Genomic DNA, 17,465 nt, shown 5'->3' with positions numbered 1-17,465 from the left:
TGGGTTTCAGAGCGCCTGGGCTCTGTAGTTTGCGGCATGCAGTCTCTCTGGTTGAGGCATGCGAACTCAGTAGTTGTGGTGCGTGGGCTTAGTTCCCCCGTGGCATGTGGGACCTTAGTTCCCCAACCAGGGGTTGAACCCATGTCCCCTGCGTTGGAAGGCGTATTCTTTTTTTTTTTTTTTTTTTTTATTTATTTATTTATTTATTTATTTTTGGCTGTGTTGGGTCTTCGTTTCTGTGCGGGGGCTTTCTCCAGTTGCGGCAAGCGGGGGCCACTCTTCATCGCGGTGTGCGGGCCTCTCACTGTCGTGGCCTCTCTTGTTGCGGAGCACAGGCTCCGGGCGCGCAGGCTCAGTAGTTGTGGCTCACGGGCCCAGTCGCTCCGCAGCATGTGGGATCTTCCCAGACCAGGGCTCAAACCCGTGTCCCCTGCATCGGCAGGCAGACTCTCAACCACTGCGCCACCAGGGAAGCCCTGGAAGGCGTATTCTTTACCACTGGACCACCAAGGAAGTCCCCACAAGTTTTTCTTTATGCTAGTAGTTTCTTAAGTCTAGAAAAGACTGCAGAAGCTATTGACATCTTGAATGGCATAAACTACTTGAAATCAGGTCAGTGTATTTGCAGAGGACAGTCTGCAAAATATTTGAGAATTAATTACACTCTGGGAAATATGATTTATTGACTACATGGTATTTAGATCCGTTTGTAAAAAAAAAAAAATAATGAGCAGTAAGGTCCTGAAGTGGCAAGAGTATAAATTTCTTTTATGGTCTGCCTCCTGAAGCATAGTAGAATCAGTTCTAAACTAATTATTTGGATATTTGGACAGGTTCATTTCTACGTATGAGAGAATGAATTTTCTGTTGGTCAGGTTCTTTTTTAGTATCTTGGTACCAGCGCTATGGACCAGAGATAATTCACATTCTCTGCCTTCAGAGACACTTTATAGAGCAGCATTTTTCATTTTGGGGCTTATGGAGAATATGCCCTTTGTCATTAGTGAAAGAGCTTGTTCTTCATTTGTTGGAAGTTTCCTTGTTGTCATCAGAAAACAGTTAGTGACCTCTTTATGTGCAAAGTATATTAACTGGAGATCTGGGGATTTTGATGCAACTATTTCTGGCCTTTCATTTATGATGGTTTTGACTGCAAGTGACAGAACATCCTAATGCGACTGGCTTAAAGCATAAAGGGAAATTTATTTTTGTTACATAACAGGATATCCAGTACTTTAGTGACAGCATCATGGGCCCTGATGTTTTCTTCCTGTTCTGTATGCTCAGCATGTTGGCCTTGTCTTAGGCAAGTATCTTTTAGAGTCACAAGGTGGCTGCAGTAGTCTCATATATCACGTGCAGACAGAATAATATCCTGAGGAAGAGGAGCTACCCCTCTCTCATGTTAAGAGCAAGGTATCTTTTCCCAGAGAATCCCTGGCCAACTTCTCCTCATCTCATTGGGAAGAAGAGAGTCACATGCTTTTTCCTAAATAAGCTCGTAAGAACTGAGGTACTGTTCAAGATTCTCCCTGAACTAGAATGGAATTTCACATTCCCTTGAGGTTTGACTGCCTGAACAAGATTGGGACTCTATTAGGAAAGGAATAGTGGAGACAGACACCATCATCCATAGCCCTCTCAGTCCACGGTTTTTACAGCGGGCCTTGGTGGACACCAGAGTTCAGGAATGACCTCTGGTTGTTTATCAAAAAGAGTCAGAGCTTTTGCTATTTCCAGAACTTTCAAGGCTGGGCAGTAGGTGAGTCAAGCCCAAGCCCTTCACCTACGTCGGCATATCCCCCAGGGTTGGCAGTGGGCATGTCTTCATGAGGAAACTTGAAGTTTCTTACTTCAAGTGACATACAAGGCTCCACACCTTGTAGGCCAGGGCTTCACAGAAGTTGAGAGAGTTCTGGGCACTTCCACTTTTTCAGGTTCCCAGTTTATTTAAAAAGAAAGGCCAAATCAGAGCTATAGAAATGTGGTATATTTTACATGTTTACTTGTAAGAAAATATTTCAAACACAAAAACAGTACCATGACTTTATGTAGACATCAAGGGGAAACAAAATATCAAAAGTCTACATCTGACTGGAGATTGAACTTCTTCCTTTCAGTCCTGTGGGGGCTGCAGAGGATGCCACGGATCTCTCAGAGTCCAAGGAATGGCCCTAATGTCCAACTCTTCTGGGGCACTTGGCACTGTTGACCCCTCTCCTAAACCAGATACCCACTGACCCAGGCTAGAAAGTCTGGCACCTTCTTGGTATCCCATCTGTGGTCAGAGGCAATCCCAGGGTGAAGAGGAGCCAGGGCAGGAGCCGACTGACATTGCTAACTAGAGTCCACTGCCACAGTGGGCACCTCCAGGAACCCTGAGATAAGCCTTCCACAATTGCTTTCTGCCCTAAGCACTGCCACTGTGCTTTCATATTTTATTTTCATATTGTTGTGCTTTTACTCACTGTGGTCCTCTTTCTGGAATTATTTTAATTCATTCTAACAAACCTTACTTTGAGCACTACTGTGTGCCAGGAACTGCCTTGGATCCTAGATGGAGTTAAGAGAGAATGGTTTGGTGGTGGTGACAGATGACAAAATAGATGACATTACAGTGATTTATTGCTGCCTTAGAGTTGGCACAGGGTGCCATAGGAGTCGCAGAGGTGTACATCAAACTCTTATTTCAAGAGAATGGAGTCTCAAAAAACTCCCTGAGACAGGGAGTTGCCTTATCCTGAAGGAGGACTAAAAAATGAATAGCTTTAAAGTGGTGCTGATCTGTTTGTGGGAGTGGGAATGGAGAATAGTTTATTTTTGTTGATAGCGGTGAAATAGAACATAGTTTCCTGGGCAGCTTTGGATTAAGAAAATTTTGCAGTTTTGCAACAGTGTTCTTGTATAGCTCATTTTGCCCATAATTATGAGGTTCAGAAAAAAAAAATAGTTTATTATCTCTTGAAGATAAAACCATATTTCTGCTCTATATTTTCTTTTTCTTTTTTTTTTTTTTTAATTATTTATTTATTTATTTATGGCTGTGTTGGGTCTTAGTTTCTGTGCGAGGGCCTTCTCCAGTTGCGGAGACCGGGTGCCACTCTTCATCGCGGTGCGCGGGCCTCTCACCACCGCGGCCTCTCTTGTTACGGAGCACAGGCTCCGGACGCGCAGGCTCAGTAATTGTGGCTTGCGGGCCTAGTTGCTCCGCGGCATGTGGGATCTTCCCAGACCAGGGCTCGAACCCGTGTCCCCCGCATTGGCGGGCAGATTCTCAACCACTGCGCCACCAGGGAAGCCCATTTTCTTTTTCTTTTTTAGTCTTGATCTTTCAGAAGTTGTCTTGCCTACTACATTCCTTTTTAATTTTTTTTTTTAACTTTATAGAAGTATAGTTTATTTACAATGTTGTGTTAATTTTTTCTGTACAGCCAAGTGACTCAGTTACACACACACACACACATATATATATATATATATATATATATATATATATATATATATATGTTCTTTTTCATATTCTTTTCCATTATGGTTTATCACAGGATATTGAATATAGTGCCCTGTGCTATACAGTAAGACCTTGTTTATCTGTTCTATATATAATAGTTTGCCTCTGCTAATCCCAAACTCCCAATCCTTCCCTCCCCCACCCCCCCACCTACTACATTCCTAATTTTTAAAATATATTCAGTATTAAGTTGCCCACTATATTAACTTTCTTGAGAGAAGACTGACATTAAAAGGAGGTTATTTAAGTACAAAGAGCTTTTCTTTGTCCCTAGAGTCAAACAGAAAGGGAAGCTCTGTGGTGCTAGACATGGTCATAAATTGATGGCCATAGATTTAAAGTAGAAGAAATATGAAGCCTGAATTCCTTCAGGAAAACAAAACATTTTTTAAAAATATTTATTTATTTATTTTGGCTGCACCAGGTCTTAGTTGTGGCACGTGGGATCTTCGTTGCGGCATGTTTTTTCGTTGCGGCATGCAGGATCTTTTAGTTGTGGCATGAGGGCTCTTAGTTGCGGCATGCAGACATCTTAGTTGCGGCACGTGGTCTTCTTAGTTCCGGCATGTGAACTCTTAGTTGTGGCATGCATGTGGGATCTAGTTTCCCCACCAGGGATCAAACCCAGGCCCCCTACATTGGGAGCATGGAGTCTTACCTACTGGACCACCAGGGAAGTCCCAAAACAAAACCTTTTTATGCTTCTACAACTCAGGAAGGAATGGCTTTTCCTGTCTGGTCCTTGGCACCTTCAGCAGAAAAGTTGGGAATCTAGAATGACCTGATTTCTCAGGCAAAAACCCTTCCTTTGAGTCAGGGAGAGACCCTTACCAGTACTGAGTATTGTGAGAAATCCGAACAGAATGAAGTGGTGTTGCTTTCTGTTTTTTTCTTGAGCTCTTAACTGAATGTGAAGTAAACAGGGATAGTTGCCTTCCTGATGGCTACAACATACTGTAGCTCTAAAATCAAATCCTTTAGAGAACTTAGAAGGGATCTGAGAACTAGGAAAGGAAGAGAATATGGGCTTCTGTGCATAAAAAGACGGATGGAGGAGACCAAAATTACATCATTCAACAGAAATTGACTCAGCTACCTCTCATGCATCAGGCAGTGTTGTACATACTGGGGAACACATAGCAGGGAACAAGACAGAATCCCTGTTGTTCCTCAGGAGTGGATATTCTGTGAACTCCAGGGAAACTGTAACTTGCCTGGTGTTTTGATTCCCTCTTTTCCTCTCTTCCCTCTGTTAGGAGAGAAGAATAAGCTGAACAGACTCTGACCGTTGGTTTTCAGCTCGCCAGGACCTTCTACCTAGCTCTCCTTTCGTGGCTCATGTGCTGCATCCTCTGCTCTCAGTGTGCAACTGGCCCCCAACGCAATGTGTGTTTGTCAAACCATGGAAGTGGGGCAGTATGGCAAGAACGCAAGTCGGGCCGGAGACCGGGGAGTCCTCCTGGAGCCCTTCATCCACCAGGTGGGCGGACACAGCAGCATGATGCGCTACGACGACCACACTGTGTGCAAGCCCCTCATCTCCCGGGAGCAGCGCTTCTACGAGTCCCTCCCTCCCGAAATGAAGGAGTTCACCCCTGAGTACAAAGGTCAGTCACTGGCCAGTTTGGAGACAGCAGCAGCTATAGGCCCTCAGCTCAGTTTTCCTTGTTCTGATGGCCATGTGGTGTGATTGTAGGTCTCTGTTGTCTCAAAGCAGCAGAGTCACTTTGTTAAGCAAAATTTGAAGCTGAAAGCATCAGCAAGGTCTTTAGATCTTGAAAATTGAATTCATTGATAGGTAAACCTGAGAAGAATTCACAGCATTAAGTCCCATTGGTGAAGAGCATGCTGTTGTCAAGGAGGTTTTCCTGTTTGCTGGAATGGTCTAGGAGAGAAGGGGCAGCACTTATCTGGTCCCAGAGGAGGAAGAATTGGATGCTTTCCAGGCTAAGGCAATGAGACAGCTGGCGAGGAGGTTCAGTGGAGCTTGTGTATGTATGTGCTGGGGGATGAATTGATGGTAAGAAATCTACAGAAGGACTGGGGCCTGGAGGGTCCTAACTTTTAAAGGAAAAATAATCTGTTTTAAAACGTAAATTAACTTTATAGACTAGAACCCCGTGGATATATACCAGAATTTAAGGTACTTGATTTTCAAATCTGATTTTTGTCACTATGATTATATATTTTTATGATTGCCTCTCATGTGTAAGTTATGTTTTTAGTTCTGTTTTTTGTTTTGTTTTGGCTGTGCCACATGGCTTGCGGGATCTTAGTTCCCTGACCAGGAATTGAACCCGGGCCACTGAAGTAAAAGCACCTAGTTCTAACCACAGGACTGCCAGGGAATTCCCTGTGTTCTGTTTTTTGGTTTTGTTTTTTTTTTTAGTTTATTTATTTACTTTTGGTTGCATTGGGTCTTTGTTGCTGTGCGCGGGCTTTCTCTAGTTGCGGCGAGCAGGGGCTACTCTTCGTTGCGGTGCGTGGGCTTCTCATTGCAGTGGCTTTTCTTGTTGCGGAGCACGGGCTCTAGGTGCATGGGCTTCAGTAGTTGTGGCATGCGGGCTTCAGTAGTTGTGGCTCACGGGCTATAGAGCGCAGGCTCAGTAGTTGTGGCGCACAGGCTTAGTTGCTCCGTGGCATGTGGGATCTTCCGGGACCAGGGCTCGAACCTGTGTCCTCCGCATTGGCCAAGCGGATTCTTAACCATTGTGCCACCAGGGAAGCCCCTGTGTTCTGTTTTTCAACTTTTCCAAAGCAGTATGAATTCAGTCATGTTTGTACCATCCTTTACTTGGGGGATCCTCGATTTAGAAAAACCAATCCATATTGGTATTGACTTTTGTTTCCTTAAATCTTTAATTGTGGTGAAATATACATAACATAAACATTTTAAAATATTTATTTATTTATTTTAAATAAATTTATTTATTTATTTATTTACTTTTGGCTGTGTTGGGTCTTCGTTTCTGTGTGAGAGCTTTCTCTAGTTGCGGCAAGCGGGGGCCACTCTTCATCGCGGTGCGCGGGCCTCTCACTATTGCGGCCTCTCCTGTTGCGGAGCACAGGCTCCAGACGCGCAGGCTCAGTAGTTGTGGCTCACGGGCCCAGTTGCTCCGCAGCATGTGGGATCTTCCCAGACCAGGGCTCAAACCCGTGTCCCCTGCATTGGCAGGCAGATTCTCAGCCACTGGCTGCGTTGGGTCTTCATTGCTGTGTGCGGGTTTTCTCTAGTTGCGGTGAGCGGGGGCTACTCTTTGTTGCCTTGCGCAGGCTTCTCATTGCGGTGGCTTCTCTTGCTGCGGAGCACGGGCTTAGTTGCTCCGCAGCATGTGGAATCATCCCGGACCAGGGCTCAAACCCGTGTCCCCTGCATTGGCAGGTGGATTCTTAACCACTGCGCCACCAGGGAAGTCCACATAACATAAAATTTAACCATTTTTTTTTAAAGTGGTTGCACCTTGTCTTTTTTTTTAATTGAAGTATAATTGATTTACGATGTTTGTTCATTTCTGCTGTACAGCAAAATTTACCGTTACATAATTTAGTGGCATTAAATACATTCACAGTGCTGTATACCATTACCATTATCTATTTCCAGAACTTTTACATCATCTCAAACAAAATCTCTATACCCATTAAATAACTCCCCATTTCCCTCTCACCTGAACCCCTGGTACCCCCTAATCTACTTTCTGTCTCTACAGATTTGCCTGTTGTAGAGATTTCATACAAGTGGAATCATGTAACGTTTCTCCTTTTGGGTCTGGCTTATTTCACTTAGCATAATGTTTTCAAGGTTCATCCACCTTGTAGCATGTGTCAGAACTTCATTTGTTTTTATGGCTGAATACTATTCCAGTCTCAATATATGCCACATTTTGTTTATCCGTTCATCTGTTGATGGACACTTGGGTTGTTTCCATCTTTTGGCTAATGTGAATAATGCTTCTGTGAGTATTTATCTGAGTCTCTATTTCCAATTCTTTTGAGTATATAGGAGTGGAATTGCTGAATCATATGGTAATTCTGTGTTTAACTTTTTTGAGGAACTGTCAAACTGTTTTCCATAGTGGCTGTACCATTTGACATTCTTACCAACAGTGTTCCTATTTCTCCACATCCTTACAAACCCTTATTTTCCATTAAAAAAAAAAAATTATAGCCACCCTAGTAGGTGTGAAGTGGTGTCTCATTGTTTTGTTTTGATATGCATTTTCTTAATGATTAATGAATGATGTTGATGTGCCATTGGCCATTTGTGTTGATGTTGATGTGCCATTGGCCATTTGTGTATCTTCTCTGGAGAAATGTCTATTCAAGTCCTTTGTGCAGTTTTGAATTGTATGGTTTGTTATTATTTTCAAAACAGAATCAGAATAATACTGAATTTGGAGGAATAAATATTCTAAGGCTGCAAAACGAGAGAGAAGCCAGAATCAAACACACTGCTGTCCCTAAGTGGCTAAGAAACAACAGTTATAAATGCTTTATAAATGTGGCTTTAGCCACCTACTCATCCACACTCAACACATCCATGGCCAAATCTTCTGCTATAAATATGCCAAAACCAGAAAGAGAACTGCAAGCCCTGTTAGCTCATGGAGTCCTTCTGATGCTCAGGGAAAAAAAAAACCCTTAAAATGGAGTTGAGCCCCTGGCTCCAAAGAAATGTTTTCTAAATCACAACCACCAGAATTGGGACAAGTTAGAATTTCAAGGTGCCACCCAGGGAAGGATTGTCAGTCATAGATTGGTTCAGTTTTTCCCCCAACCTGCTCTCAGACTGGGGAACAGAAGTCTTTAAAAGCCATAGCAAATCCTTAGTATCTACCTGATTTTTTTTTTCCTCAGGCTGCGTTTTCACTAGGGAAGAATAAATACACTTTCTCAAAAATACAATTAAATTAAAATTGATCCCTTCTTTTTAAGTCAAGTGAAGTCCAGTTTATTCAGAGAAAATGGAAGATATGATGGGTCCAATTCATGTATTTCAAAGACTGATACCATAGGGTTTTTACCTTTTTTGTTTTTGGCTGCACCACGTGGCATGTGGGATCTTGGTTCCCTGACCAGGGATCAAACCCGTGCCACCTGCAGTGGAAGCACAAAGTCTTAACCACAAGACCGCCGGGAAGTCATTTACTTTTTATTTTGAAATAAATTTAAAATTACAGAAAAGTTGCAAAAATAATAAGAGTTCCTCTAATGGTCCCATGATGCCGATGTACCAAGTAAAGCCCTGTAATTGTGCGGCTCACTCTCTGTGTAGATGCACGTACTGGCTCCCCAGTGTGCATGGCAGGACCATCAGCCCCGTGCTAGGTGCAGGAAGAGCCTTCAACCTATTGAGTTCCGCCACGGTACTTTATTTTTTCCACCAAGATGACATTCTAAAGTATCTGTATGAATTGAAAGCTGCAGTCGATGGTCTCTCCAAGATGATTCAGATGCCAGATGTGGATTTGGATATTACCAACATAATCCAAGCTGACGAACCCACTGCTTTAGCTACCAGTGCATTGGGCTTAAATTCAGTGTTTGGAAGAGACTACAGGGCACTGAAAGACATCTTTTTTTTTTTTTTTTTTTTAAAGATTTATTTATTGATTGATTACTATGTTGGGTCTTCGTTTCTGCGCGAGGGCTTTCTCTAGTTGCGGCAAGTGGGGACCACTCTTCATCGCGGTGCGCGGGCCTCTCACTATTGCGGCCTCTCTTGTTGCGGAGCACAGGCTCCAGACGCGCAGGCTCAGTAGCTGTGGCTCACGGGCCTAGCCGCTCCGCGGCATGTGGGATCTTCCCAGACCAGGACTCGAACCCGTGTCCCCTGCATTGGCAGACAGACTCTGAACCACTGCGCCACCAGGGAAGCCCTGAAAGACATCTTGATCAACACAAACCCAGCCTCCCCTCCCTTTCCCTCCCTTTCCCTCCCTTCCCCTCCCTTCCCCTCCCTTCCCCTCCCTTCCCCTCCCTTCCCCTCCCTTCCCCTCCCTTCCCCTCCCTTCCCCTCCCTTCTCCTCTCCCTGCTTGTATTGCACTGGCTGCTCTGTGACCACTAGAGTCCTCTCTACTGTTCACACACATTCAGCAGTCAAGAGCACGCCAGAAAACCTTCATAAGTGCTGGGTTTTACTCTTAATTTGGAAGAATGTGCTAAAGACTCAGATGAAGTTCAGTATCCAAATGATGTATCCCATTGAAGGAGAAGGGAACATGCACATTTTTTGTTTTCTGTTTGGCCAGAAGCATAATGCTGTAAGTTTAACCCTTATAGATAGCTGGGTAGATAGAACTATTTTTCAGCCAGAAGAGGGAAGCCACTGTGTTCTGCTCCATGAATTCAGCTTTTGGGAAGAGCTCCTGGCTTCTTGGGAATGAACTCACTGTGGCAGAAATTGTGCTGTGGTCTGTTCTCCAGCAGACAGGAGGCTGCAGTGTGATGGTGCCAGCCAACGTGCAGAAGTGGATGAGGGCCTGTGAAAACCTGGGCCTTTTTAACACTGCCCTTAAGTTCCTTAAGTGAATTTCAGTACCTGATTTTAAAGGGTTTAGATTTTAAGTATGATGCTGTTTCATGCCGATTGTTAGTAAAGGGACTTATACTAAAATCAGAGTCTTTACTTAGGCTGGTTGTCTAGTATCAATAAACAAAAGCATCATTAAAAAATACATAACCATAGTATAATTTATAATTACCAAAGCCAGGAAAGGAACATTGGTATAATACTATTAACTAATCCGTACATTTTATTCAAATTTTGGCTGTTTTTCCACTTATAAATTTATTTATTTATTTTTGGCTGCATTGGGTCTTCGTTGCTGCGCGCGGGCTTTCTCTAGTTGCGGCGAGTGGGGGCTACTCTTCGTTGCAGTGCGCGGGCTTCTCATTGCGGTGGCTTTTCTTGTTGTGGAGCATGGGCTCTAGGTGCACAGGCTTCAGTAGTGTGGCACGCGGACTCAGTAGTTGTGGTTCGTGGGCTCTAGAGTACAGGCTCAGTAGTTGTAGTGCACGGGCTTAGTTGCTCTGCGGCATGTGCGATCTTCCCAGATCAGGACTTGAACCCGTGTCCCCTGCATTGGCAGGCGGATTCTTAACCACTGCGCCACCAGGGAAGCCCCCCCGCCTTTTTAAAAAATATTTATTTATTTATTTATTTATGTTTGGCTGCATTGGGTCTTAGTTGCAGCATGCGAGATCTTTGTTGCGGCAGGCGGGCTTCTCTCTAGTTGTGGCGCGCGGGCTCCAGAGCACGTGGGCTCTATAGTCACGGCATGTGGGCTCTCTAGTTGTAGAGAGTTGGGCTCAGTAGTTGTGGCATGTGTACTTAGTTGCCCTGCGGCATGTGGGATCTTAGTTCCCCAACCAGGGATCAAACCCGCGTCCCCTGCATTGGAAGGCAGATACTTAACCACTGGACCACCAGGGAAGTCCTGACCTTGACACTTTTGAAGAGTACTAGTAGTTATTTTATAGACTGTCCCTAAATTTGGATTTGTCTTATCTTTCCTCAGGATTAGATTGAGGTTGTATATTGGGTTGGCCAGAAAGTTCATACGGGTTTTTGTCAGATGTCACAGAAAAACCCGAACGAACTTTCTGGCCAACCTAATATTTTGGGGCGATAGAAATGATCCTGTGTCCTCTTCAGTTCATCATATCACAAGGTACATACCTTGTTACTGGTGATTTAACTTTTTTTTTTTTTTTTAATTTATTTTTGGCTGTGTTGGGTCTTCGTTGCTGTGTGCGGGCTTTCTCTAGTTGCAGTGAGCGGGGGCTACTCTCTGTGGCGGTACATGGGCGTCTCATTGCGGTGACTTCTCTTGTTGCAGAGCACGGGCTCTAGGCACACAGGCTTCAGTAGTTGTGGCACACGGGCTCAGTAGTTGTGGCTCATGGGCTCTAGAGCGCAGGCTCAGTAGTTGAGGCGCATGGGCTTAGTTGCTCCACGGCATGTGGGATCTTCCCGGACCAGGGCTCAAACCCGTGTCCCCTGCATTGGCAGGCAGGTTCTTTTTTTTTTAGAAATTCACGTTCTTTTATTTATTTATTTATTTATTTATGACTGTGTTGAGTCTTCGTTTCTGTGCGAGGGCTTTCTCTAGTTGCGGCAAGTGGGGACCACTCTTCATCGCGGTGCGCAGGCCTCTCACTGTCTCAGCCTCTCTTGTTGCGGAGCACAGGCTCCAGACGCGCAGGCTCAGTACTTGTGGCTCACGGGCCCAGTTGCTCCATGGCATGTGGGATCTTCCCAGACCAGGGCTCGAACCCGTGTCCCCTGCATTGGCAGGCAGATTCTCAACCACTGCGCCACCAGGGAAGCCCGGCAGGCAGGTTCTTAACTGCTGCGCCAGCAGGGAAGCCCCCCCATCATTTTTGACTATTGCTTTACTTTCAGTTACCGCAAGATGTTCCAGGCTCATCTTGTATTTTTCCTGTCCAGATTCAGGAGCCAAATACTTCTGCAACAAGCTCTTCTTCCTTTTAGGAATGGTATTTAGAAAAAACAAGATCTTGGTGCTAGATGTTCTGATTGCCACTGGAATATCTTTGCCTTTAGCCCCTTTCAACACACAGGTTTAGAAAATACATGTATTAATACTAACCCACAATTACACATATATTTCTTTATTGCCAGAAGTACAGGTATTTTTAAAACTCAGCTAAGGAAAAATGTCTATATTTTGGCAATAGGTTTGAAGAGGGATTTTCATTTATTTAGTATGACTAGCGGTAGTTATCAAGTGTTACTTCTTTTTTTTTTTCAATATTTTATTCCATGCCATGCCATTCCATTCCATTCCATTGGGTCTTCGTTGCTACGTGCGGGCCTTCTCTAGTTGCGGCCAGCAGGGGCTACTCTTCATTGCAGTGCACGGGTTTCTCATTGTGGTGGCGTCTCTTGTTGCGGAGCATGAGCTCTAGGCACGCGGGCTTCAGTAGTTGTGGCACATGGGCTCTGTAGTTGTGTAGTTGTGGACTCTAGAGCTCAGGCTCAGCAGCTGTGGTGCACAGGCTTAGTTGCTCTGCGGCATGTGGGATCTTCCCGGACCAGGGATCAAACCCATGTCCCCTGCATTGGACTGCTAACCACTGCGCTACCAGGGAAATTCCAAGTGTTACTTCTTAATAGTACTAAATATGAGGTTCTAGGCTTCTGTATAGTTATTCAAAACTTTGCCTCATTCATTTTTCAGTTACCAGTACTTACTGAGCATCTACTAGATGCCAGGCCCTGTGCTCATTAGTGTAAAAGACAAAAAAGGCCCATACCTTTATGGAGCTTACATGCTACTGTGAGAAACAAAGAATAAACAAATTATAGACAAAACAATTATAGATTGTGATAAGTACTTTGAATAAAATAAGTCAGGTTCTGTAATTGAAAATAATAAAGCTTCCAAAACAGAGCACTTGATATAGAATGATCAGGGAAGGAGTGTCTGGGGAGACTTAAAGGACTGAAGGATGAGGAGCAGCTGTGGGCAAAGGACAATGGAAAGAACATTCCAAGCTTCCACTCATAAACAAAAGCCCTGAGGTAAAAAACAACAGGGCTTCCCTGGTGGTGCAGTGGTTGAGAATCTGCCTGCCAATGCAGGGGACACGGGTTCGAGCCCTGGTCTGGGAAGATCCCACATGCCGCGGAGCATCTAGGCCCGTGAGCCACAACTACTGAGCCTGCGCGTCTGGAGCCTGTGCTCCGCAACAAGAGAGGCCGCGACAGTGAGAGGCCTGTGCACCGCGATGAAGAGTGGCCCCCACTTGCCGCAACTGGAGAAAGCCCTCGCACGGAAACGAAGACCCAACACAGCCAAAAATAAATAAATAAATAAATTTATAAGAAAAACAACAACAACAACTAGCTCTAAGAACTAGTCTACCTCTTTTTGCCAATTAAGAGTTAAGAAACAAAAGCAATTATACTCCAATAAAGATGTTAAAAAAAAAAAGTTAAGAAACAACCCTATTCATAAATGGTCAAAGGAGTTGAATAAACATTTCTCCAGAATAGATACACAAATGGCCAATAAGCACATGAAAAGATAATCAACATCATTAGTCATTAGGGAAATGCAAATCTAAACCACAATAGAGACTACTCACAACCGGTGGATGGCTATTAAAAAGAAAGAAAACTAACACAACATTGTAAAGCAACTATATTCCAATAAAAATTAATTTGAATAAATAAAAATACATTAAAAGAAAGAAAAGGAAGGAAGGAAGACAGGAAGAATGGAAGGAAGAAAGAAAGAGTGGCAAAGATATGGAGAAATAGGAACATTGCTGGTAAGAATGTCAAATGGTACAGCCACTATGGAAAAACAGTTTGACAGTTCCTCAAAAAGTTAAACACAGAATTACCATATGATTCAGCAATTCCACTCCTACGTATATACTCAAAAGAATTGGAAATAGAGACTCAAACAGATACTTGTAATACTCACAGAAGCATTATTTACAATAGCCAAAAGGTGGCAACAACCCAAGTGTTTGATTGGGTTGAACAGACGAACGGATAAACAAAATGTGGCATATATTTACGCTGGAAGAGTATTCAGCCATAAAAACAAATGAAGTTCTGACACATGCTACAAGGTGGATGAACCTTGAAAACATTATGCTAAGTGAAATAAGCCAGACCCCAAAGGACAGACATTACATGATTCCACTTGTACGAAATATCTACAGTAGGCAAATTTGTAGAGACAGAAAATAGATTAGAGGGTACCAGGGGTTCAGTTGAGAGGGAAATGGGGAGTTATTTAATGGGTATAGAGATTTTGTTTGAGGTGATATAAAAGTTCTGGAAATAGATAACGAAAGTGGTTATACAACATTGTGAATGTACGTAATGCCACTGAATTTTACATTTAAAAATGGTTAAAGTGACAAATTTATGTTATATATGTTTTTACCACAATTTTAAAAAGTAAAAAAAATATATTAAAGAACCCCCGAAAACCTCTACCCAAATGTAATTCTCTGTGTTTAAGCCAATCTTACAAATGCCAAGAAAATTAGGGCTTATATCAAATAAAGTAAAGGACCATTGATTTTCATTTTCCTACCTGAATTCTTTCTAGGTGTGAGTAATGAGGTAAAAAAAAAAAAAAAATCAGGATCAAAAAAATACATATTTTTTAAACTAGTGGTAGGTTGCATGGCTCATTTAATTACCAGATCTTACCCACTCTTGGAAGGATCTTCTTCCTGTTCTACACATAGCATAACTATTTCTCCCTTGATCAGGTATGATGCTCTGTGTCAAGGTGCTCAATGGTATGTGCCTGCAGAGAATTAAAGGTTTCTATTACAGCTTTAGATGGCCCTGCAAGACAAAAAGAAATTTTAAAGGAGAGAAGGATGCATTTGAATATATAAAATTAAAAAGTTTTATCAAAATACACTTTTAAAGAAAATTAAGAGCTATTTACATCACATAAAACTGACTGAGGATTTGTTTCTAGAATGTGTGTGTGTGTATGCAATTCAAAATCAATAGGAAAAAAGACAATTCAGTAGGAAAATGAGCAAAAATAAAGAAAATCAATGAAAACTAAAGACCAAAGGCTAGGATAAATCTCTAGCCAGACTGATTAGGAAAAAGAAAAGACATAAATTTCCAATATCAGAAATGACAGATGTGGGACTTCCCTGGTGGTCCAGTGGTGAAGACTTCACCTTCCAATGCAGGGGATGTGGGTTCGATCCCTGGTTGGGGACCTAAGATCCCACATGCTTCACCGCCAAAAAACCAAAATATAGAAGCAATATTGTAACAAATTCAATAAAGACTTTAAAAATGGTCCACATCAAAAAAGAAATCTTAAAAAAAAAAAGACAGATGTGTCATCACTACAGTTTCTACCGATATTTAAAAAAATAAAAATATTATGAACAATTTTATGCAAGTAAATTCTACAACTTAGATGAAATAGACAATTTCTTGCAAGACACAAACTATGAAAACTCACTCAAGAAGAAATGAATAATCTGAATAGCTCTATGTAGTAAACAAATTGAAATTGGATTTTAAAGCATTCTAGCAAAGAAAACTCCAGGCCCACACAACTTCACTGGTGAAGTCTACCAAATATTTAAGAAATACTACACAAACTCTTCCAAAAAGTTGAAGCAGGACTACATCTCTACTCGTTCTATAAGGCTATTACAAGAAAATTAATGTCCTAGACGAAGCTAAATTTAAAAAATTTGAACAAGATTTTAGCAAATTGAATCCAAGAATATATTAAAAGGACAATATGTCGTGACCAAGTATGGTTTACCATAGGAGTAATGCAGGGTAGGTTTAACATTCAAAAGTTAATGTAATTGACCATATTAATAAACTAAAAAAAGAAAAATCATATGATTATCTCAGTAGATGCAGAAAAAGTACTTGACAGTATCCAACATACATTCTTTTTTTAAATTTATTTTACTGAAGTATAGTTTATTTACAATGCTATGTTAATTTCTGCTGTATAGCAAAGTGATTCAGTTATACATATATGTACATTCTTTTTCATATTCTTTTCCATTATGATTTATCACAGGATATTGAATATAGTTCCCTGTGCTATACAGTAGGACCTTGTTATTTAATCATTCTGTATATAATAGTTTGCATCTGCTAATCCCAAACTCCCAACCCATCCCTCCCCCCCCCACCCCCACAAGTCTGTTCTCTCTGTGTGTGAGTCTGTTTCGTATTGTAGAAAAGTTCTTGTCATATTTTAGATTCCACATGTAAGTGATATCATATGGTATTTGTCTTTCTGACTTACGTCACTTAGTATGACAATCTCTAGGTCCATCAGTGTTACTGCAGATGGCATTATTTCATTCTTTTTTATGGCTGAGTAATAGTCCGTTGTCTATATGTACCACATCTTTATCCATTCATCTGCTGATGGACATTTAGGTTGTTTCCATGTCTTGGCTATTGTGAATAGTGCTGCTGTGAACGTAGGGGTGCATGCATCTTTTTGAATTACAGTTTTGTCCGGATGTATGCCCAGGAGTGGGATTGCTGAATCATCTGGCAACTCTAGTTTTTTGAAGAACCTCCATACTGTTCTCCATAGTGGCTGCACCAATTTACATTCCCAAAAACAATGTAGGAGGGTTCCCTTTTCTCCACACCCTGTCCAGCATTTGTTATTTGTACATTTTTTAATGATGGCCATTCTGACTGGTGTGAGGTGGTACCTTGTTGTAGTTTTGATTTGCATTTCTCTAATAATTAGCCATGTTGAGCATCTTTTCATGTACCTGTTGGCCATCTGCATCAACATCCATTCTTGATAAAACAACAAGAGTAACAAAACTCTTAGCAAAGTGGGGATGGAAAGAAAGTTCCTCAAACCGGATAGAGGGAGGGCATCTATGAAAACCTACAGCTAGCTTCCTACTCAGTGATGAGACAATTGCTTTAACCCCTAAGATCAGGAACGAGACAAGAATGTCCATGCCCTCCATTTCTAGTTGACATATAACTTGGAGGTTCTGGCCAGTGCAGTTAGGCAAGAAAATGAAATAATAAAAGACATCCAGATTGGAAAGGAAGAAGTAAAACTGTCTTTATTTTCAGACAACGTAGAATTCTGTCTTCAGCCGAACTATCAGTCAAGTGTTGGAGTAGAATAAAGTCCTGCAAAGGACTCAGAAAATTGACCTCCTGAATACTCTTTCTTAGGAAGTTACTTGAAGATGTATTCCACTCAAATAAGGAGGAAACCAAGAAAAAGGGGAAAAGGAGAGGACGTAGAAGGAACAATTCTCACTCTGGTCAGCTGCAGCAAGGAGGGGCCCAGCATGGGAGCTATGTGGTAGGCCTGGAGGACACTCTAGATCAGAGTACAAGGGGGAGCCCAGGAAACAAAGAATATTGTAGACCAGAGGGCATTCAAGCTTGAACAGAACTGAAGCTCTGGAAAA

At 42.3% G+C, this 17,465-nt stretch overlaps 1 protein-coding gene and 1 pseudogene across 4 annotated transcripts in view; both read left to right on the top strand.

The window, feature by feature from the left end:
- IP6K1 (inositol hexakisphosphate kinase 1) overlaps nucleotides 1–17,465 on the top strand; it is an 84,103-nt gene that overhangs the window by 56,735 nt on the left and 9,903 nt on the right. For 2 of the 4 annotated variants that reach the window (XM_059939675.1, XM_059939676.1), the window contains exon 2: nucleotides 4,768–5,118. The exons of 1 other annotated variant lie outside the window; for it this stretch is intronic. In XM_059939675.1, the coding sequence (XP_059795658.1) occupies nucleotides 4,896–5,118 (223 nt within the window). In that variant the 5' untranslated portion in view covers nucleotides 4,768–4,895. The remainder of the gene's footprint in view (nucleotides 1–4,767; nucleotides 5,119–17,465) is intronic. One more of the 4 variants, XM_059939677.1, reaches the window with a different exon arrangement.
- On the top strand, nucleotides 8,896–10,040 carry LOC132375017 (aminoacyl tRNA synthase complex-interacting multifunctional protein 2-like; annotated as a pseudogene).

The sequence above is a fragment of the Balaenoptera ricei genome, chromosome 11 (genome assembly GCF_028023285.1).
Source record: "Balaenoptera ricei isolate mBalRic1 chromosome 11, mBalRic1.hap2, whole genome shotgun sequence".
NCBI lineage: Eukaryota > Metazoa > Chordata > Mammalia > Artiodactyla > Balaenopteridae > Balaenoptera > Balaenoptera ricei.
Note: the sequence above shows the minus strand (reverse complement) of the source record. Positions and strands in the feature narration are given on the sequence as shown.